At 41.0% G+C, this 27,987-nt stretch overlaps 1 protein-coding gene across 1 annotated transcript; it reads left to right on the top strand.

Moving 5' to 3' along the window:
* Nucleotides 1-743: 743 nt before the first annotated feature.
* On the top strand, nt 744-27,987 carry ubald1a (UBA-like domain containing 1a). The gene is made up of 3 exons (XM_061755975.1): nt 744-1,010; nt 1,482-1,544; nt 24,566-27,987. The coding sequence occupies exons 1-3, from the start codon at nt 903-905 to the stop codon at nt 24,878-24,880; spliced, it is 486 nt and encodes a 161-aa protein (XP_061611959.1). The 5' UTR covers nt 744-902; the 3' UTR covers nt 24,881-27,987.

Here is a 27,987-nt window from a genome sequence, read left to right as displayed (position 1 = left end):
TGACGTCTTAATGTCGTATTGTACAAGTCTCGCGTGAGTGATTTCCTGTGCTTCATAACAACAACTTTTAATTTCCTTCCTATTACTGACATGGTTAAAATTGACCTGCCCTGCGTGTTATCCAGAGCGTTTGTAGCAGGTTAGTTATCCATAAATGCACATTTGTACCTGCTGACATATTGTATTGGTTGAAAATGCAGTATAATGGAAGTGCAGAAAAAAGTGGTCGCGGAGGCAGTGCACATATACAAAAAAAAAAAAGGTTACTTCATGAGGGGCAGTGTTAGAAATACTAGTCGCTTGCATGGCTATCGGTTGTCCCCAAATTAACTCAGAGCGATGTAATTGGCGTTGGTGGATTTGTTTACCATATTTGGCAAGAGAGCGGCGCAGCAAGCGGCGGAATTGGACGAGAGTGGCCGTCATTCACAAATGTCAGCCTTCCTGAGCTTTACAAACAAAGCGGGTGCTCGTGGGAGTTGTAGTCCAAAACAAACCCTCGTCGCGATTGCTTAAGTATTATTTTGAGCCACTGCGGAGATTTTCACATTTTGTGAGTTTCTGATTGAAATAAAGCACTTTTTCCAATGTGTTTTGGACTTTTATATCGTTCGAAGGTCAAACGCGGCGATATTAGACGACTAAAAGACACGCCTGATCGAGGCACTGCGGTTTCCGCCTACATTTCCCACGCGCAATGCGCTTACCAGATTGGCTAAACTGTGCTGTCAATCACGCGAATTCCCGCCCTCCACCGCTCCTCCAGTAAATATTTGTGTTTGCCCAGCCGGCTGTAATGGTGGACGACTGAAGGGGAGCAAAACGGAATACAACTCGAGTGAAGAAAAGAGGAAAACGGTCGAAAGTTTAGCTTTTGACTTAGGACACGGACTTCGTCGAAAATGGATGAACTTAAACATCAAGTCATGATTAACCAGTTCGTCCTGACGGCGGGTTGTGCGGCAGACCAGGCGAAGCAGCTCCTGCAGGCGGCACATTGGCAGTTCGAGGTGAGCCTGGCGAAAGAAAATGAAGTCGCCGCGGGTCGAGGCAGCCACGCGGCGACTGTTTATGTTTGCTACGTTCGGCTAGCGAGCCCCCCCGCGTGCCTCGTGAAACATTGCTACTCCTTTATATTCCAACAAACACGCCTTCAAAACATAGCAATTCTACGCCATACATTCATTTTATTCGCGGGCTAAAACTATAGCAGTGTGGCGAAACACACTCTTTATCAAATCCATTTAGACTACTCTAGATTAAATACTACCGTCCTACCAAAGGCTGCTCATCTGTGTGCAATTCCGCAATAATGGCCAATGTTTTGTCTACTAACGTATGGTAAACGCGGACATTTGTTTTGCCACATGCCTGTTCTGTTGCGAAACAAGCCATGTTCGCCTGTGGCTTTGGCTTCTGCATCTGTTTAGAATAAAAGCTACAAAATGTAATCTGACTTCTGTTTTTGTTTCGGTTTTTAGACTGCCCTCAGTGCCTTTTTCCAAGAAACAAATATCCCATATGGCCATCATCATCATCAAATGGTGAGTGTGGGGTGAAAATAAACTCTTTAAACTTGTAATACGTATGACCCTTTGGAGTAAAAAGGCTATCTATAATATCTAACGGTTTCCTAGGTTGCATGAAGGGCGATAACGACTCTCACAGACTGGGAGGGTTGGTGTGTTACTAACAATAACAAAGCACATGTCGGCCATGTTGTGAGCCTCCAGAAATACTGTAAACACACACACACACACACACACACACACACACACACACACACAGGCAGGCAGGCAGGCAGGCACACTGACACACAAGGGCCTTCAAGGAGGAAAAAAGAAGCAATTGCTAATGTATTTATGGGGAAAAAAAGTATTTTTCTTTAATGAGGAAATTCTTTTTAGTTCAGAGCGGAAAATACACAGTGTTTCCTGGAAGAGGGGCAGTGCCTTTCTCAATAGTCCTACTGTGCTTGTATTCATCTCATATGCTTGTTGCTACCCCCCTCACATGACACATCAGCAACCTTCTAGGGGAGGAGGGGGGGGGGGGGGGGGGGTAGGCACATCATTGTGGGGTAAAGTGGAAGGTGTCAGAGCTACATAAACACACACTTGCACTTTACACTTTTCTAAAACCTGAAGCACTCCATGGGTACCTTGACTTAGAAGTTTAATTCAAACTGTCCATTTTCTCCATTAAACTGAATTGCGATGCCATTAATCTGCCCCAAGCCCCAAATAAACACATTTTAAACACACTTTCTCATCTAAATCAGCTGGGATTGGGTCCAGCACACCAGTCACCTCAGTGAGGATTGGCAGTATAGAAGATGGATGGATCGGTGTTTGACTGTTTGTCCTATTCAATAAACGGCGTATGAATCCAAAAGCTAGTTTATTTTTAGCCTTGTCACGTGTCTTGTGGCGTAATACTGTAACTGACGGCAAATCGTTTTTTTTCCAATCTTTTCGGTGAAAAAACGCGTCGTCAGTGTGGGACTATTTTGCGGTGTCTCAGACAAACAACAAGTTATTTGCAGTCTGTGCACAACTGAAGTACGTCGTGGGGAACATCATCTAAATGCTTCAACACAACAAATTTGATCGAGCACCAGAAGAATGTACACAAGGAGGAGCATGCCACGTTCAAGCAACACAGCGTGAAAAAAAAAAAATTAAAAAAGGAAAAGCCAAACAGACGCAGACTCTGGAGAACACCCGTTCATATAGCCGGGACAGCGAGAAAGTTATAAGCATGTTATTAACATCCATCCATTTTCTGAGCCGCTTCTCCTCACTAGGGTCGCGGGCGTGCTGGAGCCTACCTCAGCTATCATCGGGCAGGAGGTGGGGTACACCCTGAACTGGTTGCCAGCCAATCGCAGGGCACATAGAAACAAACAACCATTCGCACTCACATTCACACCTACGGGTCAATTTAAAAAAAAAACATGCAGGCACGGGGAGAACATGCAAACTCCACACAGGCAGGGCCGAGGATTGAACCCCGGTCCTCAGAACTGTGAGACAGATGCTCTAACCAGTCGTCCACCGTGCCGCTATATCATTAACAGTATTTGTGAAAGTAATTTAATTACAGTAAGTTAGCACCCATTATTTCTGTCATGTTGTAATGTTGATTTGACCTAAACCTATGTCAGTGGCCAATCCTTGAATGCCCCCTAGAGGTCATTGATGTTTTAACTTTTGTCTAAAATGAGAATAGTATTACTAGAGAATACTTTAAGATACTCAGTATACAGCACACAAGTATATACAATAAACGAACAAGTCGTAAATAGACACATTGCTTCATCATTGCTTCAGATCGGTTATCGTTTTTTAAAACTTGCTATTGGTGATCGGCCCCAAAAAATCCTGATCATCTTTTTTCTTTGGGGTTGTTGAAAGGAGCAAGTCTACTGTACTAGAACCAAGACTTTGGAAGAACCTGAAGGGTTCCCGGTGAAATCAGTTGACGTGATACCTGGGCAACTCATCAAGCTGGTAGCTTGATTCTGGTGCCAATATATAAATTCAAATAAAACCTCATGCCAAATGCTTAGTTTCATGTCCATTTCTTGTAAAAATAAATACATAAATAATAATAAGAAGAAAAGAATAAATAATATCATACATTAATGGGTGAACTCAATTTTAGGGAAAAAAATAGTGAAAAAGTAATTTACAATTATTTTAAAATGAGGAGTTACTTTTCAATAACCCTGGAGTGAGTCATCTATAATTGCTGCTTGGTTTACTTGTAGTGAAGGGGCAGCGCGTTTGGCCGTAATTTGATTTTTACGGCCATGTTATGGTTTCATAGCGAAAAAATACCAGGCTCCTGCTTGTCATTCAGTCACAATAAGAGTGTCATAGTAGTAATAGTAATCCATGAAATGCTATTTTGTCAATCTTTAGTGCAACCCATTGCTTCAGACATGGAAACACCTCACTAATGTGTGTGGTGTTGTGTTTAGAGGTGTGTTCTTGCGTAATCACAAATTCTTGTTCTCTTTTTGTCTTATGCCAGCATGCTCGCCCTTCTCCTCTTGTCCGCTTTACATTCATGTATCTTAAGCTTGCACATTGTGTGTGTGTGTGGGTGCGCGTGTGTGACTCACAACAGTAGTACAGAAGGGTGACATGTCCTCTTCTTGCAGGTATTCAGGCCACTATGTTCATTGTTATAGAGATTAAATTCACTCCGCTCCAGTGCTCTCACTCTTAATTTTCCTTTGTTTCAGTCTAAAGCTTTTATAAATAAGATTAAAGCGTCAATATGTAACCATGTCACTTTTAAATAAAAGCTTCAAATTTATTTATAAAATTTTGTGATAAGGAAAATATTGTGTCAGTTGTTGCCATAGCAGCTTTGCTTCACCTACTTAAGGCCTATAAAATTGGTGGACCAGCCGAAACAGACAATGTTTAATAAAAAATACATGATGCTATAATGCTGACAAATTATCATAGTGTTGATCATAGCGTTGAGGATGAACTTTCTCGTTACTTTTTAAGATGACACAACTTATGTCTAGTTTACAAATAGATTGTACTTCACAAAGCTAATACACGTATGTCGTCATGTTACAACTCAAGATGAAACGGTGGGAACATTTAGATAATGAGACCAAAAGTATCGTTATTAACACAATATTGCTAAAAGAACCAAAAAACATTCCATATTAGGGCTGCATAATTAATCGAATTTTAATCGTGATCACAATTATAGTTGCCACAATGAAATGAGCCTGATCATCTGTTTAATTTTGTTGTTTTTATTTTACAGTTAAAATACGGGCACTGCTGCATATGAAACATGCTTCATTTGCACCAGTGCCCGCAACCTAGTCTCCCAGCCACCAGGGGGCGAACCCACGGTTAAGGCTTCATTAAGCTCTTACTGTGCTCTGGTGTCAATTTCAGAATAAAAGCCTAAATTGGCATTGATGTCCAATGTAGTAATATATGAAGCTTTTATTTTGAAGTTGGCCCTCTCAACACATTGGCAGAGAGGTGGCATGTCACGTATGACACAATTAACAACCGTCGTAGCGGCTGCCTTGAATTTAACTTTTCGGCTGGCCTGACCGCAGTGGAAAAAAAAATAGAGTAAATAGAGACAGAAATCACAACTGTCAAGTTCTTTGCAGTTTGTGACCGTGCACGACTGACCAATAGTCAAGCAGAACAACGGAGACGTCCCATTCCTGACAATTCACTATACTGACGACATGTATTTTCAAATGAAAAGTCGGTGCTTGTCGCCTAATGTTGTTGCCCTTCTATGCATTAACTGTATTTGCTGCCATTAAGCTGCAATTCATGATTGCAATTTGTAATAGCACATTTATTCCTTTACCCCTTGCTGAAGTAGAATTTTTTTGGGTACATTAATTTTTTTCATTATTATCCTTTATTTGTCGATAAACTGCAAATTGTTAAAACGTAGTACAATAAAAAGATTTTTTTTTCTCTAACATGAGGAATAATCTGTAATAATCATGATTACAATATTGATCAAAATAATTGTGACTATTATTTTGGCCATAATCATGCAGCCCTATTACATATACATACGACTAAAGCATTGCAACAAGTAGGAAGGTGTAAAAATATCGAGTCATCAATGCATTGCGATATTTCCCTCCCCAGAATTCAATATCAATTAAACAAATCCTCTGAATTGAATCACCTCCTGGCTAGTGAGAGGCTCTTTCTGTGTGATTTGTCTTGTATGGACGCAAGCCGCACTCGACGAAACAACAAATTGGCGACAAAAGCAAGCAGCAGCATGAAGCGAGCGACTTCCACTTTTAAATCATTTGTGATTCCCCTGTAAATCCGGAACACAGGAAATTGACAAAAGACACTCAAACCATGATAAGCAATACCAACACGTGAACGCGTCAGAATTTGCCGTCGCGAAGCTCAACAGTTAAGACAGCCGTTTCGGAATCGTAGTAGTCGGCAGAAAGAGCGACTGATCCCATACGTATGTAACTATCACTTCTCATTTTTAACGAGTGAAAATTAATGTCAAATGTTCTGCAGATTAGTGCCCTCACCGAAGCCACACAGGAAGCAATACAGCGAACTTGTTGACAGAGGCAATAAATGAATGGGGTTTTGACAAAGAAAAGTATTGGCAATTGTTACAATGCCGCAATCATGGTGCTTAATTAGGAATTACTTAAAAACGCTGCAAATAATAGGAAACCTAACCCTGATGAGAAATATTAAGTATACATCCACTTTTGCAATACAGAGCTGTCATCATAGGTTTACTTTTTTACTCCATATGCCCAAAAATAAGTTATTGTGCAAATTTATATTTTTATTACAATTTCCAAAAAGGAAATAAACATTTAAGTTGATATGCACTTTACCTTTTCAGTGTTTTTACACATCTGTCATGATTTTTACTTCAGTACTCTTTGTGCACAAATAGGTTATGTGCACTTTTTTTTAAAATTTTTTTATTTCTTTAATAATATGACGTGACCTTTGACATTTTTTTACATGGGACACAAAATAAATATTTCAGAATTGTTGCATTTCTTTCTTAATTGTATATTTCACCTTCTTACTGAATCGATAGCGTTTAAATCAATGTTTTATTTTAAAATAAAAAGTATAAAATCAGCAAAAACTTGGGAGACAGCAGCAACAAAGTAAATTTCTAGTTACAACAAAGTCAGACAAAATGGTTGACCCTTTTTTTTTTAATTATTATTTTAAAACCAGAATAAAACTGATTGTGAATGTTCTGAGCACCTATTTCCATGCCAGTGTCATAGTTGTGTTAAGAGTAGCTCTACATTGATGTTGGCCTTAACTGTTATGATTGTTCAGACTGCAAACTAATTTGCACTGAATTGACAGTACACTGCACTCCATTTTGTCTCAGTTGCATCGACTGAGATGCAGCTCCAGGCCATCGCCAGAATTCCCAGCCATCAGTGAACCAAAATCGGTTACATCTCTACCTGTTTGTCACTATAAATTGCCATTTCTTTTTCTGTCCCGTTTGACAATTTGACAAGTGATTGGTTGCTTGGATGTCACGTTTCATATCCTGGGAGTGGTGACTGAAGTGTGTTTATGAAAGTAAAGTAGGTAGTAAATACTGGTTCACCATAACTAAAAAAAAGTACCTTCTTTTTCCCCGTTATTAAAAACCAGTGGAATATTTGTACAGTTGTTGCATATTTTTACATTAAGGGTCATATATTTTCATGAGCCTGAATTTGCTAAAGAAAATCCATCCTGCTCCATGTTTGACTTCCACAGATGTGCAGTTTTAAATATATATTTTTTAATCACCATGGCAACCAAGCATGTCGTGTGGGCTGTCCCAAAATGTAGTATAGCCTTCGCATTCCCCTCCACCAGTGCATCCTATTTGCCTTATAATGAAAAAAAAAAGTCATTTAAGGTTAGTTGGCACACACACCAGTACAAGTAGTACCATGAATGCCGGAGGATTTAGCTTGCTAAATCTCTTGCCATCATTTCCCTTCTCCCAACTGTGTGGCTGCGTGTGCTCGGGCACGCCATGTAAAAGAGCTGCCATCACTGCACAGAATTGCTGTCAAGAAAGTTTGTTTTTCCTTAACTGTGTACCCAGTGTGTCACTTTCAGCATGCTACCCAAACCCACGTGTGGGACAGTTCTCCAACGGTTATCTGTTTTTGGATCATAGGATTACATTAGGGTATGTTAATGGCACGTTTTATACTTATACTATACTCGTTTTGTTTCACTTCTCTACACATACATAATGCACTCATAAAATCAAACATACTCACACCTTTCGCATTTATATGTGAGAAGGCAACATTAAGTCGATACCATACACTCCTCTTCCCTTCATTATTGCATGGATGCGTAGGCATACAGTAAATTATATAGCCATGACGTCACGAATTCATGAAGTAGCAGCACTTGTGCCTCATTTCTTGTCATTTTTTGCTAATCGCTCATAAAAAAAAAAACACATTTTCTGCACATATGCTACATGAACAAAAGTATTGGGGCAACTGGCTATTACACCTACAGGAAGTGCGCAGATTATAGTTGTAGTGGTCGAAGGTGGACATAATAAACTGCCCATCCATCCATCCATTTTCTGAGCCGCTTCTCCTCACAAGGGTCGCGGGGGTGCTGGAGCCTATCCCAGCTATCATCGGGGAGGAGGCGGGGTACACCCTGAACTGGTTGCCAGCCAATCGCAGGGCACATACAAACAAACAACCATTCGCAGTCACACCTACGGGCAATTTAGAGTCTCCAATTAATGCATGTTTTTGGGAAGTGGGAGGAAACCGGAGTGCCTGGAGAAAACCCACGCAGGCACAGGGAGAACATGCAAACTCCACACAGGTGGGGCCGGGGATTGAACCCCAGTCCTCAGAACTGTGAGGCTGACGCTCTAACCAGTCTTCCACCGTGCCGATAAACTGCCCAATATGTAAAAAAAACAAAAAAAAAAAAAACATCTGCCTCTGTGTTTGAGATAAACTAAAATATGGCCTATGAATGGTAATAAATATTTAGTGTCTACTTACAACTTCATTGATGCAGCGACATATAGTCCCTGTAATACTGTACTATAAAATATAAACAATTGAAGAATGCGCATAGAGATATGTAGTTGTAATCTACAACCAGTGTATCTGTTGCTTTAGTGCGATCAACGTGACCTTGCATAACCATCCAGCCATCCATTTTCTGTACCACTTATCCTGTAAAGGTGAAAGGCAGACTACAACCTGGACTGGCCACCAGTTAGTCGCATATTTAAAGACAGACAACCATTCACTCTCACATTCACACCGTTACTGAGTGGGAAGTAGGGTTGGGCATCGTTTGAATTTGACCGTTTCCGTTCCCGATTCCTCATTTCGATTCCGGTTCCAAGCGATTCTCAATTCCAATTCTTTTAGTGGGCTGGGTCAAAAAAGTTCACATGGTTTAAATAAAGGGTGTCTAAATTATCAACATCCATTGTCTTAGCAGCCTGCAACATAGACTAAAATGAACATTTGACTCTGGGTTCAACCCTCGTGGGAAGTGAACCCACGTTGCCTGCACCGAAATGCAGTTCCATGTAATGTTTGATTGGGTGCTGCTTGCGTGTCATGAGATGTTCTCCAAGTCTCTTGATGGATATCGGAGGGAAGAACACCGTCATCAGTGTTTCCATGATGACTTGTTCTCCTTGTACAGACCCAATGAACATAGTGAATCCTCATGTGACCAGAAATAAGGAAGTGGCCCAGCTGGATGACTTCCACAGCTGTCCGGGAACATGTGACCCCATCATCATGTGACTCAGCCGAGAAACTTACACAGGGACAAAGCCTGCTTTAATCCTGCCACAGTTATGGCTGTTAAAGAAAGGGCCTCATGAGGTTTCCTGGTAATAAATCCAGGACTAGGGTCTTTGAAAAACGAGGATATAAGTGTTTTTAATGAGCCAAAGGAAAAAACACAACCATCACCTTCACTAAAAACAATGAGAACAGCTTACAGTGCACCTCGTGGATTTTTATGGACAAATCTGCTAACTATAAAGTAATGCTCAGTTGTATCCAGTTAAATTAATTAACACTGGCTTCTCATACGGATGAGTGCCCCTATCAGGACTGTGTGATAAATGTCAGGAATAAACAGTGTTTTCACTTACCCCAACTTTATTGTGCCGTAATTGCTGGTTATCACGCACAAGGTGAATTGAGCACATTTTATTAAGGTTAATGTGCAGTTTCTGTATAGCGAAGAAGCAAGCCTGTTTCAGGTGTTGTGGTTTGTATAGCTGCCAAAATTTGGTCTTGGCATCAGGGTATGCCAACCTGATGACCAAGTTATTATCTTGGAGACTGGACTTGGACTTGGTACCGTTCCCGTGCAGACGCTTGCAGATGTAATATGGCATTCATCAATCATGGGACCGCATCGGCTGTCTGCTCTCATTTCTGTCTGGCTGAAACACCTTCCATCTGTCGTCACTGAGTGAGACGTAATGGATTAGAGATGGTGGGTGTTGTGTTAGCCACCAGTGAGCGAATAAAGGGGACTGTTTGCGCCAACACGTCTGGCTAAGTGGACTAATAGCATGCCAATGCAAGGCATTTGGCCCTACTAAGGTCTGCTTTGTATGTCTGCCACAATAGACATTTTAGATGTGAGGTGGAATGCCAATTGTTAATGTATTTTTACATGATCTGAATCAATAAGAAAATTTTTGGTGTGTGCACAGGATAATCCTATGGGCGTGCAATAGTGTGAGGCTAAGTGTTGTACACCAATGCACGTCCATGCTAGGCAGTTGGCCACATCTGAAGGCACTAGCTAGGGCTGTGCTCTACTTGTTCCAGCATGCTACCCTGCATGTTTCCTGGAGCACAGCTTCCCAGAACCCTAACCACTCACACAAAGGTTTTAAACACACATCTTAGTGGAAAGACTGCTTCAAACTAATTTCTGTAGTTGCTGTTCTGTGGTTAGGTAGGCCAGGCAAATGGTTTCAAAACTTGAGGGAGCTCGTCTTTAGCAACAAAATATTGCTGTCACATAGGCTTGTTTCCTCAGGTTAGGCAGGAGCATACAGCCTGGCTGATCAGATGACATTTCAACAGTGGCTAGCTAAGATCTAATCTTACTATTCCTGTGCTCTCACCTTCACAAGCTTCATTCATCCTTTTCCTGCTTTCCTGGATCACGTTAGTAACCGCCGACCTGATTTCTCATCCTGGTATTTGTCCTGACAAGTTTACATTTAAGTTTGCGGAGTGAAGCGAAATAATAAAAAAACAACAACAACAAGAAAAAAACTGACTGCCACTAGCCTGGTCGGATACTGACAAATAGTGCTTCTCTTGGCAAGCTAAAATGATTTTTTGTTTTTTTTTGCAGCTGCTCTCCCTCATGATGACCTTTGGCCCAGTTTCCGTAGCCAAGGCAAACTATTTTTCTACATACAGTTTGAGTGGGCCATGGCATCTATTGTTAGCATGCTTGCTGTTGTAGTGCATACTGCAGAGTGCAACAATTGCTCCATTTACTCCCAGTTCTCCTATCGTCTTCCTGTTGCAACCTCCTAATGTCAGTCTTCCTTTTGTTGTTTCACTGTACATTTGACAAAAGCACACAAACACGAGGTGGACTGGCTAATGATCAACTGTGTGCCTGTATAAGTCTGTGTGAGAGGGGGTTTCAGCTGCTTGAAGCTGGCTGAGGTGGAAGGAGTGAAGGGTCAGCGTTAGTAAGTGGAGGTGACGGTCACTTGAGTTCATTCAGCAGCACCTATTGGTCTAATTTTGGGAAAGAACATAATTGTCCATGTGAGGGTAGACGGAGTGTCCCGATCAGATCGTGGCCCAGTGGTTGGGGACCACTATCTAGACCAAGGGAAGCATCCATCCATCCATTTTCAACACGGCTTATCCTGGTTAGGGTCACGGGACGCTGGAGCCTATCCCAGCTGACTTCGGGCAAAAGGCTGACTACACCCTGAACTGGTCGCCAGTCAGTCGCAGAGCACATATAGACACGGACAACCATTCACACTCACATTCACACCGTCACTGAGTGGGAACTGAACCCACGCTTCCTTCACCAAAGTCAGGCGAGTGTACCACTACACCATCAGTGACTCTAAGGGAAACACATTTCTGAAATTTAAAAAAATGTGCTCAAATGACCTTTAATTTTATTTCGTTATTAATGATATTCATCTATGCAAAGATCCTGATCATGTCACAGAGTTCTTACAATAATTTATCAACTATGATTTAACAAGGTAGGAAACATATATATCAATATGCAACCTTTTGTGTCTGCAAGTGTTTACATTTTCAAATGACTACTTCTACAACATTCCCTAGGAAATCCCAATGTCCCATCACTGGTGAGCTATTATTACAACAGGCCCGCGGGCTACTTAGGTGTACTTGGGGGCTACCAGGTGTCCGCGGGCACCACGTTGGTGACCCCTGATCTGATGAAGAGATTTTATCTCAACTTTATTTTGACTTTATACCATATTGTAGGGGGCGGCACGGTGGACGACTGGTTTGAGCGTCAGCCTCACAGTTCTGAGGACCCGGGTTCAATCCCCGGTCCCGCCTGTGTGGAGTTTGCATGTTCGCCCCGTGCCTGCGTGGGTTTTCTCCGGGCACTCCGGTTTCCTCCCACATCCCAAAAACATGCATTAATTAGGGACTCTAAATTGCCCGTAGGTGTGAATGTAAGTGCGGATGGTTGTTTGTTTGTATGTGCCCTGTGATTGGCTGGCAGCCCCGCCTCCTGCCCGATGATAGCTGGGATAGGCTCCAGCACGCCCGAGACCCTAGTGAGGATAAGCGGCTCAGAAAATGGATGGATGGATACCATATTGTATTCACTGATATAAACATGTGACAACATATGAGTATCTCCATTCGCTTCCATAACTGTCTTTCAAAAAAACAAAGACTCAGTCATTACTTTGTTTAATTATCGTCATTACTAATGCACACGTCTTCTTTCGCAGACACACATACAGACAAATACATTCCAGATATGTCTGGATAATGGAAAAACATTAAACATGTACAACATACAACAATGGCTGTGAAAAGATTTACATTTCTGGTGCCAAATTTGTCTAATAGTTTTCATAAAATCCTATTTAATATAATTTTTAAAATGTATTCTCAGAAAAAAATCTAAATGATTGTCATGTGATTGAAGCAATATTTTCCCTCCCAAGACTACAGTGTATTTCACTTTGAGGACATTGTGTAATACAAATATATAGTGGTAAACGTGCATTTATGTAACAAGCTCTAAGAAAAAAAAGGTACTGTATGTTGCTGTAAGCATGTCGACACTATCAAATTGTATTGTTTTGAAGTAGACTTAGTATGGTTTACCTTTACCCTGTCATTGGACTCACGATAAGGCCACATATTCAACGTATGAACTGATTGCAATGGAGGTAGGCAGGCAGCAACATGTACTGTGATTGTATATCCAACCCCTGCTCTTTGTTTTATCAAGTACATATCACTTCAATTCTTGACGTAACGCCTGTCATTGATTTGGATTGTGTTGTCAGTTCGGGAAAGCTATTCAAAATGTTCTGGCCATTTATGTGGATGTATAAACATGAATGTTCAAGGTCAAAACAACAAAAACTAAAAATCCAAAAAGCATAAACCTCTTCGAAACTTGACATCAACTCAGACACAACCATAACCACACTCCAACTAAATGAAACGCTTGATTTGTGAATCTGCTATGCATGCCTCCCCTCTTTTCATTTACTTCCATTCCTGCAAGACGTTGACTGTTCAGTAGACTCATTGGACAAAGTGAATAATGGGTGAATGCATTTTTTTCATTGCCCAGTGATGACCTCATCAACTTTGCTGGTGGAAAAACAGGAAAGTTATCTATTATGCATTTCAAGTTTGTCTACTCTTTAAGTAGTTCACAGGAGCCACTTTGCTGCAGTTGTGAGCCTCTGTTACTTGGACTTTGACACACATATTATGACTTAACTTTTCCCCCCAAAACATAAACAAAACCTTTAAGTATTTAGACACAACAACATAATATTTCTTTTATCAACAGTCTGTTAGGTAGTCAGAAGAAAAAAAAGTCTCTTCATTTGCAATTGCACCTACGCAACTGTTTTAAACATGTAAACTAACTGCCTTTTTTGTTGTAAAATGTGTGTATATTCAGCAAGTCAATTTCAAAATACTCCCATTTGTAATTATTCAGATGTAGTTCTTTTCGTTCCACATACTCCAGAACCTCAACTCAACTTTATTTATATACTGCTTGCACAACAGCAGCAGGTGTAACAGAACACTGTGCACAAAACATAAATACATAAGCATAACAAAATCTTGAATACAAATCCATCTTAACCCTTTATATTCCCGCTTTGCATACAGGAGTTGCAGAGTTTTATTCCCTCTTGTTGCACATTGTTTGAAGCTGTTAGTAGATGATAGAGGTGCAAGATCGAAGTCCCTATAGACGAGTATGAGGGCGCCGGGATCATAGATGTCGCGATTACGACGTGCATGACACCACTTATTTTCTACAAGCTGAGTTTGAAATTAATCAAGACACTGTAGTTTTCTAGCAGTCGATGGTTCGTCCGCTGGGGAGTAACACACACTGAAGGATTGGTTCCATTTTCCTATCCCATTTAGTTGTCTTTCTCGCAGCCAAACAATAATACTGAACGTTCGATCAAGTGAATGGTCTTGGCCAAGATCTAATTGTGTCTCCTTGCTGGAGTGTTGGGGAATGAGGAGATTAAAAATCATGTATTGCAAAATTTGCAGAACATTCCCGTGCCAGCTGGATTAAACCACCCAGAGAGGCTGCTAAGAAGCGAATTAAAGCATGCGAGTTTGTCGTGTGGTCTAACATCATAGAGGATAACATAACGTAGTATGTAAAATGAGAGAACCCCCACTTCTCCCTTTCAGCCTTGCACACACTCCTAGTATTTCTCAGGAATGTGTTTGGTGAGGCTGGAAATAACTCCCATCTCATCTGTTTGCATACAAACACATCCATGTTCACCCACAAACGGCTGAGTGTTTAGGTGTGAAGAGTCTCACCGCAACCCGGCATGTTTTGGGTGGCTGCTGACCATCAGCCACGCGTTCCTCATGCCGGCAAACTGATTCTTAACAGAGCTGTCAGGGCCATTGTGACCGCAGAGTCTCGTCCTGTCAACAGAAGATCTATGCTCTTGCCTCACAACAGTTGTCCCCATGGTAACGCCTCTCTGTTGGCTGTGTTTTGAACACAAACTCCAACTCGTCTGCTTTTCCCCTGGTCTTTTTCATGTGTAAGAGCAAATGGCTAGACCTCCAGAAACTTAAATCACTCTGCATTGGACACTTAACGTTGCTTGGATCAGCTTTTTCACTACAAGTAGTGAGTGATATTTGGATCAGTGGCTTCAATCATTGGAAAAAATGTAGAACCATTATTTTCAGTTTTTGATTAAATGAGAGTCAACATTCATTGGCAGCCACTAGTAATCAAAGTTAAGCATCCACTGTTTAAATCACTTGAGCTTGGTTTCCAAGGGCAACTGTCTCAGTTACACATGCACCAACCAACTAATATAAAGAAAAATATATTTAAAAAAAACCCAAAAACTTTCGTCTACTAACTAGTCAGTCAATCAGCCGAAAACACCAATCTGTATTATAGCTGCCAACTGCAGTAATCTCAAATGACTTTGGGTGAGAGGCAGGTTACATCATGGACAATCAATCATGGTAGATGCCTCCCATATTGAAGCATTGTCAGACTTTTTATTTTTATTATTATTATTTTTTTTTAAGTTAAAGGTAGTGCAGAAAAAAGTTTGTTTTCAAGGTTTATGTTCGGTGTTCTCAAGGTTTATGTTCGGTGTTACTGCTAAGTGCTGCTAAGATGACAAACTAGTGTTGCCTGAATTATTTGCTCCCTTGGTTGGTTGCTGGCATATATTGAAAATCCACATGACGCTTCAAAGATATACATAACACAATACGCCACTTTTTATACAAAGTTAGATTGCTCTAATTCTACATAATTCAAACTCTTCATGATCATGATCATGATAATTCATTTATCGTGCCCATTTCCTTGCTACGACCATGAATAAACAGCTTTGTAAATTTGAATCCTCTCTTTGTTGACACTACACATTCTGGTACTGAAGTGACCTTTATAGCACAAATAGAGCATTGTTTATACACTGCTCAATATTTGATATTCACAACCTCAGTCTCCTAAGCAACATTTTTATGGACAGATGTTAGCATTTCAAAGCAATTAGGATCACTTAAACAATTTTGGAATATTGCAATTTCTCAGTAAACTAAAATCTATATTTTAAGATAGATTCAGGTCAGTCATTAAATTTTTGTTTGATTCCGTAGATAACAGATTTTTCACTAATTAAAGGAGTCACTTTTTGTTGTACTGTAAAGGTAATCATGATCATTTGGCAACAACAATACCATCAGTATCAATAACTATTGTTATTGCTGGCAAACTGTTGTGATGTCATATGATACAAAAACGTTTTCATTGGCCGTTGAAGAATGTCGTATTGACAGTAGGATGGTAAATTCACATAAGATTCACATGATTATACAGAGTCAAAACATGGCTGCTTGCAACTGCATTATTGGACATATGATTGGATGTCAATATTTGATGCTGGTGTGTTGATACTGTACAATCAAATAAAGCAACACTATAATCGCAATGACGATATTTTATTGCATTCCTAACCCAAAGGTAAATTTGGCGGTTTTGATCCCGACTGAGCCAGAATTCTGACCTCAACACCATGAAACACGGTTGGGATTAACTAGTACAGGGATTGTGAGCCTAGCCACTGGTCCAAGATCAGTGTTAAACGTAGAGGTGCGCAGCATATGCAAACCTTTTTAAATTTGGCCTCTGTGATGTGAAACAGTGTTTGCCCCTACCTAATTTCTTATTTTTTGCATGTTTGTCACACTTAAATGTTTTCCATCATCAAACAAATTTAAATATTAGTCAGACAACACAAGTAAACACAAAATGCAGAGTCAGAGGTCTCGGCGGACAACCTAAGACAGGTGTCAGGTTCTTTCACTCATTTTCTATTCAAGGGCATAGAAGGCCTCACGCTCAGTCACCCACAGGAATACATCCAAACTTACATGGCCTTGTATGGAAAAAAAATATTGGACCCACCCCCACCTGAGTTCAATTTCTCTAGCCAGGCCCAGGCCTGATACTCCCACACCTGTTCTCAATCAAGAAATCAATTAAATAATTGTCTGCCTGACAAAGTACACCAAAATATCCTCAAAAGCTAGCCATCATGCCGATATCTCAAGAAATTCAGAAACAAATGAGAAGGAAAGTAATTGAGATCTGTCAGTGTACAGATGGTTATAAAGCCATTTCTAACGCTTTGAGACTCCAGTGAACCACAGCGAAGAGCTATTATCCACAAATGGAGAAAACATAGAAGAGTGGTGAACCTTCGGAGGAGTGGCCGGCCGCCCGACCAAAATTACCCCAGGAGCGCAGCGACGACTCATCCAAGTGCTCACAGAAGACCCCAGAACAACATTCAAAGAAATGCAGGGCTCACTTTAGTCAAGTCTGTGTTCAAGACTCCACAACAAGGAGGAGACTGGGCAAAAATGGCCTGCATGGCAGAGTTCAAGACAAAAACCACTCATGAAGACTCATCTAAATTTTGCGAGAAGACATCTCGATGATCTCCAAGACTTTTGGAAAAACACCCTGTGGTCTGACGAGACAAAAGTTTAACTCTTTGGAAGGTACGCGTCTGGCCTAAAAGTAACACCGCATTTCATCCATCCATCCATCCATCTATTTTCTGAGCTGCTTCTCCTCACTAGGGTTGCGGGCGTGCTGGAGCCCATCCCGGCTATCATCGGGCAGGAGGCGGGGTACACCTTGAACTGGTTGCCAGCCAATCGCAGGGCACATACAAACAAACAACCATTCGCACTCACATTCACACCTACGGGCAATTTAGAGCTGTCAATTAACCTACCATGCATGTTTTTGGGATGTGGGAGGAAACCGGAGTGCCCAGAGAAAACCCACGCAGGCACGGGGAGAACATGCAAACTCCACACAGGCGGAGCCGGGGATTGAACCCCGGACCTCAGAACTCAGAACGCTCTAACCAGTCTTACACCGTGCCGCCAAAAGAACATCATACCAACAGTAAAATATGGTATGTAAAATAACAGCTTCAGGACCTGGAAGACTTGCTGTTATAAATGGAACGATGAATTCAGCTGTCTACCAAAAATTCCCTAAGGAGAACATCCGGCCATCTGTTTGTGACCTCAAGCTGAAACGGACTTGGGTTCTGCAGCAGGACAATGATCCAAAAGAAACCAGCGAGTCCACCTCTGAATGGCTGAAGAAAAACAAAACAAAGACTTGAGTGCCCTGGTCAAAGTCCTCACCTGAATCCTATTGAGATGCTGTGGGATGACCTTAATAAAATGATTTTTTTTCTCCCTTAACAAAAACCTTCATTTAAAAACTGCATTTTGTGTTGACTTTGACTAATATTTGAATTTGTTTGATGATGGAAAACATTTAAGTGTGACAAAAAAGTAAGAAATCAGGAAGGGGGGAAACACTTTTTCACACCACTGTATATATTTGTAAACTACGGACCTGAAGGAGCTTCCAACCATATGTGCTTCTACGTCGAACAGTCACCCATCTTCCCTGCTTTTCCAGCTGCAATGTAAGCTTGCATCGCACCAGTTACAAGCTGCTGCTGGATAGCTACCGGAGCTAAACGCTCTCCTTCCAGTGTAGAGCCACTCGTCTAAGTCACTAATCCTCGCCTCCATGTCGGCGAATAAGCTACACACTTCTGAAGAGTATTGTTATCACTAGAGTACCAGGAGCTGAGCATGTCACACATCTACCAAGATGAGAGAACTGGAGAAGACGGAGAATCCATGCTAACCGCTAAGCTAATGTACAATGTAGAGTAGCAAAACATCAGAAGTGTTTAGGTGGCACATTCCACTTTTAACAGTACTCTAGCTGAAACTGTGTTTCAGCGCAGAGTAACCAACTGAACTGCAAATGAGCTGGTAAATTAGTCTGGTGTCTAGAGAGAAAATAATAAAACAGCTACACAGTAAGCACACGTCCATAAACCGGAAAGGAGTCAGTATGTTACCACATACCACAGCCTGGATGAGGAGCCTATAAGGTCAAAATTTTAGGAATATATATTATAAATCAATATTTATCAGCAATATTATGTTTGTTTCCTCCATAGTGTTTAATTTTGAGGTTTGAAATGTGAAAAACAAATCTTTTATTTATACATTTTTGTAATATATAAACCTTCCATACTTCCATTATAATGTTTACATTTAAGTTTGTATCGCAATATATACTGTTTCCGTGAAGGAATTCAATTTATACCGTGAAATTACTTTCCATATCGCCCAGCCCTTGTTAAACATATAAACGCTCCTCTGGATCAATGGACAAAAAGTTCCATAAACACACACCCAAAGCTTTGTTACTAACCGACTACTATATTTTCCTGTAGGACTTAACGGCCAAGTAGCCAACATTTTTTTTTTTATAATGTCATGTCAATCCAAATCCCACTGTAAGCACAGATGCTTTTATTTAAGGGTAAGTACTCAAATTTTCCCTACCCTCTAAGTCCATCGTTCCTTTCCAAGTTGTCTTCTAATTCTAAAAGAAAAAATAAATGTGTAAACTGCAGTGTGTGGTCTCAGCATGTGATAGCTGAACAATGCATGTGTTTACGGATGAGTCAGACGTCTCGGCGGACAAGCTAAGACAGGTGTCAGGTTTTTTCACTCATTTTCTATTCAAGGACATAGAAGGCCTCACGTGAGGCTCAGTCACCCACAGGAATACAATTGACACATTTGTTTGGAAGCTAAACAAATTCAGATATTAGCCACCACCATTATACGCTTAGAGAAAGCAGTAGGGGTCACGAGTACATTCTAGGGTGTCGTTTTACCGCAGGAAACAGCCTCAAAGAATGAATGAGCCAGCTCTTCCTGTCAGGAGAGCACAGTGGCCATGCTCACCTTACATAAAAGCTTGCCACCGGGAGAACCTATGGTCCAGTGTAACCCGGCCATGCGTGACCCCGCGGATGTTAAGAAGCAGCACTTTTAGGGGGCACGTTGGTTCAGTTTCACCCCCCCCCCCCCCTCCTAGGGAGGGATGTTATTCTCTGATTGTTTTTCGGACCACTGCTTGGGCGCTCAGGTCGTATGCGTGGCAATCTGGATGACATTACAGGATACAATGGTTCAAGCTAAGGTCTGTGACACCAAGCAATATGATGTTTTCCGGCCTATCCTGTTTTTCAGCATCTTAATAATAGTTACATCCACCAAGGAGTTTATGTTTTCATTGCCTTTTATGTTTTGATCTGCAGCATTAAACAAAAGGTACTTTAGTAAAACATTGTGGAGGGGTGTGGTTTGGGCCTGGAGGTACAATCCAGAGAAAGACATGGGTCAAGTAATGGTTTTTGGTCAACATTAGAGGGTCATTTTCAATATTTTCCTTTATAGTCCAGGAGAACATAATCTAGGAAGGTGACTAATTTGTTGATAAAGTGGTTCAGTTGTCCAGCAGTCTTCTTACAAAAATATACTGAACAGCATGCTATTGTATTACCAGTATATAGATGTTTTTTTCCCCATCTTGTAATGTTCTGTAATGTTCCATGCCAGTGTCATATTGAGCAGAATAATGCTGCCAGAGGAGTTATGCCATCACAGTGGTCTCACTGAATATAGGCCTGACTGATCATGTTCTTCTTTAAACCACTATCTGAGGGTGAGGTCAACAGCGCCTTTGCTGTTTGCATCTTGGTACTGCACTCAATCAGTCACAATCAACTTGACTGAGTATCATGCCCATCCCTCCTAATATAGTACCCAACATTGACAGCAAGCTTTAAACAAGCATTGTAATACAATACAGTGGTACCTTCACTTATGAGTTTGACCACGATTGTTAGTCATTTTACTCCTATATCAAATCCATCCATTTTCTGAGCCGCTTATCCTAACCAGGGTCGCGGGAGTGCTGGAGCCTATCCCAGCTATCATTGGGCAAGAGGCGGGGTACACCCTGAACTGGTTGCCAGCCAATAGCAGGGCACACATAAACAAACAACCATTCGCACACACATTCACACCTACGGGCAATTTAGAGTCGTCAATTAACCTACCGTGCATGTTTTTGGGATGTGGGAGGAAACCGGAGTGTCCGGAGAAAACCCACGTAGGCACGGGGAGAACATGCAAACTCCACACAGGCGGGGCTGGGATTTGAACCCCGGTCCTCAGAACTGTGAGGCAGAGACTTTAACCAGTCATCCACCGTGCCACCCCTATATCAAATCGATTTTCATCACAGTTGACTCCTGCTATTCACAGGGAATAGTGACCAGGCTGGCGAAAACCCACAGACAATTAACGGCCATTATAATTGCATTGCCCAAAAAAACAAATATTTCTTGAATAGGTGGAGTTCAAGAATCCGCAGGTGCCAAGCCATGAGTATGTAGAGGTACACTATAGTCTGTTGCAATTAAAAAAAAAAAAATGCTATATCAATTATATTGATGATACATGAATAAAGATGTAGGACTGTATTGTAGGTGTGGCACTGTATTGAAGAATACAAATACTGTATAAAAACATCATGTAAGAGAATGTACGGCTTTTATAAAGTGTAATTAAGCCAAAACACACACAAACGCACAAAAACATAGTACGTTTGTGTGTTGATGTGCCTTTAAGTGCGGCAGGGCCTAGTGAGTGACGTCTGGAGTGCAGTCTGGTTGCGAGTGTTTTCAATTTGTGTTTGACTTTTTGTCCTATTAAATAAACATGGGTATTGCCCCCCCCACCCCCACACTTCACTCAAGCAGCAACTTGCTTAAGTCAAGTTTTGCCTCGCTACACAATGCAAAAAAATAAAAAATACAACAAAACTTCTAAGTTGGGACACTCTAAGTCAAGGTTCTTCAGCCAAAGCCAGCTTTAGTAAGAAGTGTAGGTAGGCATGCATCGATACCCCACTGTACTGTAATCAAACTCCATATGATACCACTTTACCAGCCTGACAGGTGGAGTAGGAGCCTTGTCAACCATGTGGTGATACTTTACAGTATACACGGACGACGACACTTTGTTAATCAAGGGCAAAATATGCTCTTCAAAATGGATGCTCTGCTCAGGCGGTGACGGAGGGGGCTACCCCGCGAGTTGCTTTTGTTAGTTTATTTTATAACTTGTGTAACATGGCATCCGTATTCCTACTTGTATATCCACCAGCATCTACACTTCTCTTAGTCTCTTATCGTCCACACCTTTTACCTAGTGCCCCTGTTGTTCAGATTGAAACACCACACATTTTTTATTTTTATTTTTTTAATCTCAAGTACCTTGTCTTAGCAGCTACAGTTAAGTGAAATGTGTGGCAAGACTGTTAGAAAAAAAATGTTATAGTTGAGTGATAGTTGTGTTTCTGAGCAATATTTGATTGACGTATAAACACATTTACATCATAATTGCGAGACTTAACGGCATTGTCAAGTATTAGTACGCCTATAAGTACGTGAATTTGGTTTGTTGTGTTCTGATTGACAGCTTTTAGTGTGTTGTATGGAGCCCAGGAGATGGTCAGACAAATGACATTTACTACATTGTGACAAATGGACGCCTGAAGTCAACAGGCATAGACTCCGGACACCATCATTCTGCATAAGATAAGGAGTGTAGAAAATGGATGCATTGAAGTAATTTGACCACTTGGTGTCCAAACAAACTGCACATTGGAACCGTTTGTAGTCGCTCAGGTGAAAGTTGAGTGTTCAAAACCTGACAGATATCAGGGATCGAGCTCAAACACTTTGACTGAGACGACAAACATGAACTTTTGATCCGACAATGTCAAATCATTGTCACTTGACCCTCAGCCAGCTTGTCAGAAATGCTTCCCAATCAATAAGGTTCTTGCTTTGACATTTACAAATGATCTGTGATGAAAGTGTGTAAAATTACTATAGTGGAGCAATGAGCAATATTTTGAGCATGTCGCCTTCAGCTGCAGCTGCACGGTTAGCTATGACAGATGTCTTCAACTTCAATTGCTTTGTTGCAGTCTGATTGTCTTGCTAGTTTTATCTGTGACTTTGGTTGCATGCCGTGTTTACCTCTTATTTTTAGAGGGCAAGCCTCTCGGGCTGAATGTGACTCCACCTTTGCCTTCCGCTGGAATACAGCAGGTTGTTTTCTTTGTCACAAACGACTTGGAGGACAAAGCCGGGCATGGAGTTGTGTGTGTTTTTATGTTGAGGAACCGGGCGAAAGGCACAAAACATGGGGCCTGGAAGCTTCAAGGCACTTGGTTTCTGTTTTCAACGCAGTCATGGGTTATGCGTGCGCGTTCGTGCGCGTGTATTCATGGTGAGGAAGAAAGAGACAACTTTGCTGTTCAGTGCGTCATGAATCTCATGTTCATTTTGTGTGATAAAACATAGGGCTAAATATTTTGCTGCCATTTCGAACAGAACATTTCCAATTAGTTATAAATTCTCTTCTGTTGTCTTATGAAGGGCTCCTTGGGGGAAAAAGCTCCCCTGCCATAACGCGCGTTGCCTGCAGATTACACATGGTAGCTCACAAGAGGGACTTTTGTCATTATTCTTTGTCTGTTAGGAGTTTCCACACAGTGCATGTTCAGGGTCTTCCGGTTAATTCAGTGGCATCATTAGCAGTGCTACATAGAGCTTTGGCATATGTGCATATGTTTAGATCTGTCTTAAAAAGGTTTGAGTGGACAAGGATATTTCCAGGCACGACGACTTTTACTAGGACTATTTCTCAAACAGTTTTTTTACTCCCCATGTTGTCGTGCCTCAAGCTTGATTTACACTTCTGGTCCAAGTGGCCAATTCCAACCCGATGCCTAGAACCAGTCTGTCTATTTTCATGAACATATCAAGTGACACCAGCGTGAGCACCAGGCAGTAAACAATAATAACAGTGTTCCCTCGTTTTTTGCGGTTAATGGGGACCAGAACCCCCCGCGAAAGGTGAAAAACCGCAACGTAGGATTATACAGTGGGTACAGAAAGTATTCAGAACCCCTTAAATTTTTCACTCTGTTATGTACAGTAAAATAAATGGTGTTATTTCTGAGGTATGTATGAAGTTGTGAAAATGTCGGAACTATTGCATTTCTTTACCATTATAACAATTGTATAAAGACAAAAGAGTGCAATGGGTTTTATGAGGAGTTAGGATAATTTCTGAACTTGTATCCAAAGTTTGCAGGGCAAGAGATGTCAATTGTGCAACTCACACAATTTGTATGAAGCTGTTTGTATCTTTACCGATATGCAAGAAGTGTAATTCAGTGGGCCACCACCGTTTGCTCTGTCAATAAGGATTGCTTTTACTGTGAATGCCTAACATTTTAAATAATCAATAACTTCTTGGAAACTTCAAGCGTGGTGGTTTCACCTTGGGAGACATTTATAAATATAAAATAAAGTCAACATTAAAAAAATGGCTAAATTGTGTATTTTTTTTGTGTCTTTCCCCTTATTGATCAAATTATATAAAAATGACCCATATCCTATTTGTTGACACCGCATTTATATGGCAGCTGTCTGATTTGTATCAGTTTTTTTTTATCCATATTTGGAAGAAATCTGATTCTGATTTCCTATTTATGCTGCCATGACGCTTATCTGAATTGTGCCACTTGAAAAAAAAAAATGTAATCGTGTCACTTGGAGAAACATGATGAAAAGGGATCTCCTGGGATCTTTGAGTTTCTAACTGAAAAATAAAAATAAAATAAAAAATCAGTCGTTATCATCATCATCATCATCAAAATGTCTTCCTGTTTTTGAAAAACGCTAATCCTTCACTTTCTTTCCTTGCCCTTAGATGTGCACACCAGCCAACACACCAGCGACACCCCCCAACTTCCCGGACGCCCTGACCATGTTCTCCCGGCTCAAGGCATCCGAGAGCTTCAACAGCGGCAGCCCCATGGCGGCGTCCGTGGCCACCTCTCCTCCACCCCCTCAAGTAGGCGGCTGGGGAGTGTCACCCAACGTGCCCAACGTGCCGCCGCCCCCGCAAGGACTTTGGACTCAGGGGCAGCCCCCCACACAGCCCTGCCCCGCCTGGCCCACGGGCGTCAACCCTCACGCGGGCGCCGAGCAAAAGGCCAGCGTAGCGATGGAGGCGGAGAGATGAATTGCCACGTCGCCCCGCCGCCGCATCCACCCCGGGGAGAGGGGGCGATACTTTGATCATTTGTCTTTTTCCAAAAGAAAACGGAAAACGTGGCAAGTCGGACGTGGAAAGAGACGGAATCTACGCAAACCAAGAAAAACTTTAGGTGAACACTTTCAAGAAGGAGAAAACCAATGCAAATACAAAAGTAGACAAAAAAAATAAATACAAGATACGCACATGCATAGTAATAAGAGTATGTGAAATCTTAGTTGTTTTCTTACATAAATGACAAATATTGGAATTTGGAAAAAGGAAACGTCACGCCCAAGGATTCTCTATGATGGTCAAGGACTTTCAAGGCAGCAAATCAATTTTGTAATTTTTTTTGTTAACCCCCCTCCCGGTAAACACTTTTTATTAGCCAGTGTGATTATTTTCGGCCCCCATACCCGCTGGTCTTGTTTTTTTTTTCAACTGTCTGTGCTGCATGACGACAGCGAGGAACTTGCAACACAGTGTTTTAAAGTGACTGAAGCATCATGCACGAGAGCGTGTACGTGTGCGTGCGCGGATGTTTGTGTGTTTTCGCAACTCTGGTCGGAATGCATAGGCGGAAATTTATAGAAATGTCTATGTAAACACACACGCGTTAGAGGAAACACCTCCATATTGTCATCCCCATCGTCAAGGCGGGGCTTGTTCTTACCTCACCTGGTGGTCACCTGACTTCTTTTTAGCCAATCAGGGATTCTTCTTAAACCAATTGTTTGCGCTGACGACACAGGACATGTTCTTAACATTTTTTTGTTGTTGTTTTTCTTAAATGCAGCAGCCAGTTTCGGTTCATGCTAGCTTCTCCGCAAACACAACGGCTTATTTTGAAACCGAAGTCTACAAACTGTATACTTTTATGAGATTATGGGTTGTACAAGAAAATAAAAACATCACTAGTGGTTTAATATAATATTGTTTGTAATGATGATAGTTTTATTATCTGGGTGGATTTAAGGGAGGCGGTTCTGCTAAAGCAGCTGAACTGGCTCCAGATTGGGGGTGGGGGGCGGGGAATGAGACTACTCCATTTTTTGACTCTTTGTATACATTTAGCATGACTTGTCAATAACATCTTTTACAGCAAAAATTCCACAAGATTTCCAAAGCTAATAATGACAACCAATTAGAGTCGGCTCATCTCAAAATGAAGGTAAACTTTACAAAGCGACCTGTTGATATATTACCTGACGGGTTATTTGTTTTGAATAAGTATTAGGGCAATACTAATAATAAAAAAAAAAAAAAAGGATTCAAGAGAATAGTCATATATGATTACTAGAATTAAAAAAAACATGTTTTTTTTTATAAAATTATTCTTGCTAAAACTAGTGATGCACTGAAATTTTGGTGGCCGAAAATGACCCATAAGTGTATTTTGGGTTTCGGGCCGAAAGACAGTTGTTGCCGAAATAACGTTGTTTATTGCCGCTAGCTTTGCTGCAGCCGACACGCGAGCACATATATGTAATACCTAAGAAAGATTTACTATTCATAAGCAATGCCCTGTGGAGCTTTGCTGGCTATCCAGTTGAATTGACTGGGATGTCACTATTACCTACAAATTCACAATGACATAGTGGACCATAAATCCGTGGCTTTGCCATTGTCATGCTATCGGCTCCTAGCCCAAACTAGTGTTTTCACTGCTTTTCGCTGGTGGAATGCTTGTTGCATGCTGTTTTGTGCCGCCCCAGCTACAGCTACCGGGACTAAATACAATGCCCAAGCACGGAGGCGAATGTGTGCCTCGCGCCCGTTGTCAACACAGGATAAAAGTCACTAATTGTCGCCTCCATGGCAGCGAATAAGCTACACTTTTAGACAAGTATCTTTATCACCAAGGCCGGGAGAAAGACTGGTAGAGACGGGTACGTTATGTTAGTCGCTAAGCAATTCTGACATGATGTCGAAAAACAGCAAAATAAGTGAGTGGGTGGTACAGTGCACTCGTCATATTGGTCGGGCGGAGAAAAATGGCAGGCAAATTCGTACGTTTATAGAGGAAAATATGATAGACAGCCATACAGAAACCAGAAATGAAATATCATATCACTGCTGCTACGTCACTTGAGAAAATGGGCTGATAAATTGAAAAGTACATGACTATATTTATAGTACCACTATGGGGAAATTTGCATCATTTCAGCCGCAATAGTGGGTACAGGAAATACAAAATGAGCACGCAAAAGAGAAGACATTTGACGCAATAAATACGTTAAAATAACAAAAATTGAAGCCATAATGTATTTAAAGATTATAGAGTAACGATTATGGTGTGAAAATGAACAGTATACAGAATTATTTTTATCCTATTACATATTTTCTTTCGGCGTTTCGGCCATTAGTTGGCCAGCTTCAGGTGTTCGTGTTTGGCCAAGAATTTTCATTTTGGTGCATCACTAGCTAAAACCTTTCTTGTAACAAGAATTATATTTTGTAAAATTGCTACTTAATTTTTGTGATTTTGTGACCGTTTTAATGAAATATGATTGCGCTCGTAATTTTACCGTTGATTGTGTTTTTTTTTTATGTGGCCCTAATGCTCATTCATAATTCAGACTCAAAAAGACAGGATGCTAACGTTCACCAGGGATTTTACAACATTCACATGTGGAATTAGTCGCTAGTCCTCCGATTTGCTAAGGGGGGCGAGGGGCAGCTCAGGGGTGGCCCTGATTTACGGCAATATATTACATGCAGGGTCCGCCCCTGGGTATTTTTTATTTTATTTTTTTCAATTGAGATGAACATTTTATCTAGCCGGTGTTTTTTTTCTTCTTTTTTTTCAAAGATCAAGATATTTAGGGACATTATGGATATAATAATAACAAATAATCATCTTCCTTATTATTTTATTTGAACTTGTGCTTCAGTTCATCTTTCCCAGTTTCATACTTTTTGGTTAAATCTTGAGTGTTTTCTGGGTTGGCCTGTTCAGAAATGGTTTCTCATGTACATCCACCACCCCCACTTTGTATGACTGTATGAGACCATTCCCACAATATTTGTGGACTACCTGATAATTAACTTATCATTTTTGTGAACCTAAATAAATATTGTTTGTCAACCTA

The sequence above is a fragment of the Phyllopteryx taeniolatus genome, chromosome 19 (assembly GCF_024500385.1).
Source record: "Phyllopteryx taeniolatus isolate TA_2022b chromosome 19, UOR_Ptae_1.2, whole genome shotgun sequence".
In the NCBI taxonomy this organism is placed as follows: domain Eukaryota; kingdom Metazoa; phylum Chordata; class Actinopteri; order Syngnathiformes; family Syngnathidae; genus Phyllopteryx; species Phyllopteryx taeniolatus.
Note: the sequence above shows the minus strand (reverse complement) of the source record. Positions and strands in the feature narration are given on the sequence as shown.

Excerpts from the sequence above, each read along its gene's own strand:
- ubald1a (XM_061755975.1), top strand. The coding sequence starts at position 903 with ATGGATGAACTTAAACATCAAGTCATGATTAACCAGTTCGTCCTGACG. Across the intron at positions 1,011-1,481 it reads CGGCACATTGGCAGTTCGAG|ACTGCCCTCAGTGCCTTTTT; the intron begins GTGAGCCTGGCG and ends TTCGGTTTTTAG. Across the intron at positions 1,545-24,565 it reads GCCATCATCATCATCAAATG|ATGTGCACACCAGCCAACAC; the intron begins GTGAGTGTGGGG and ends CCTTGCCCTTAG.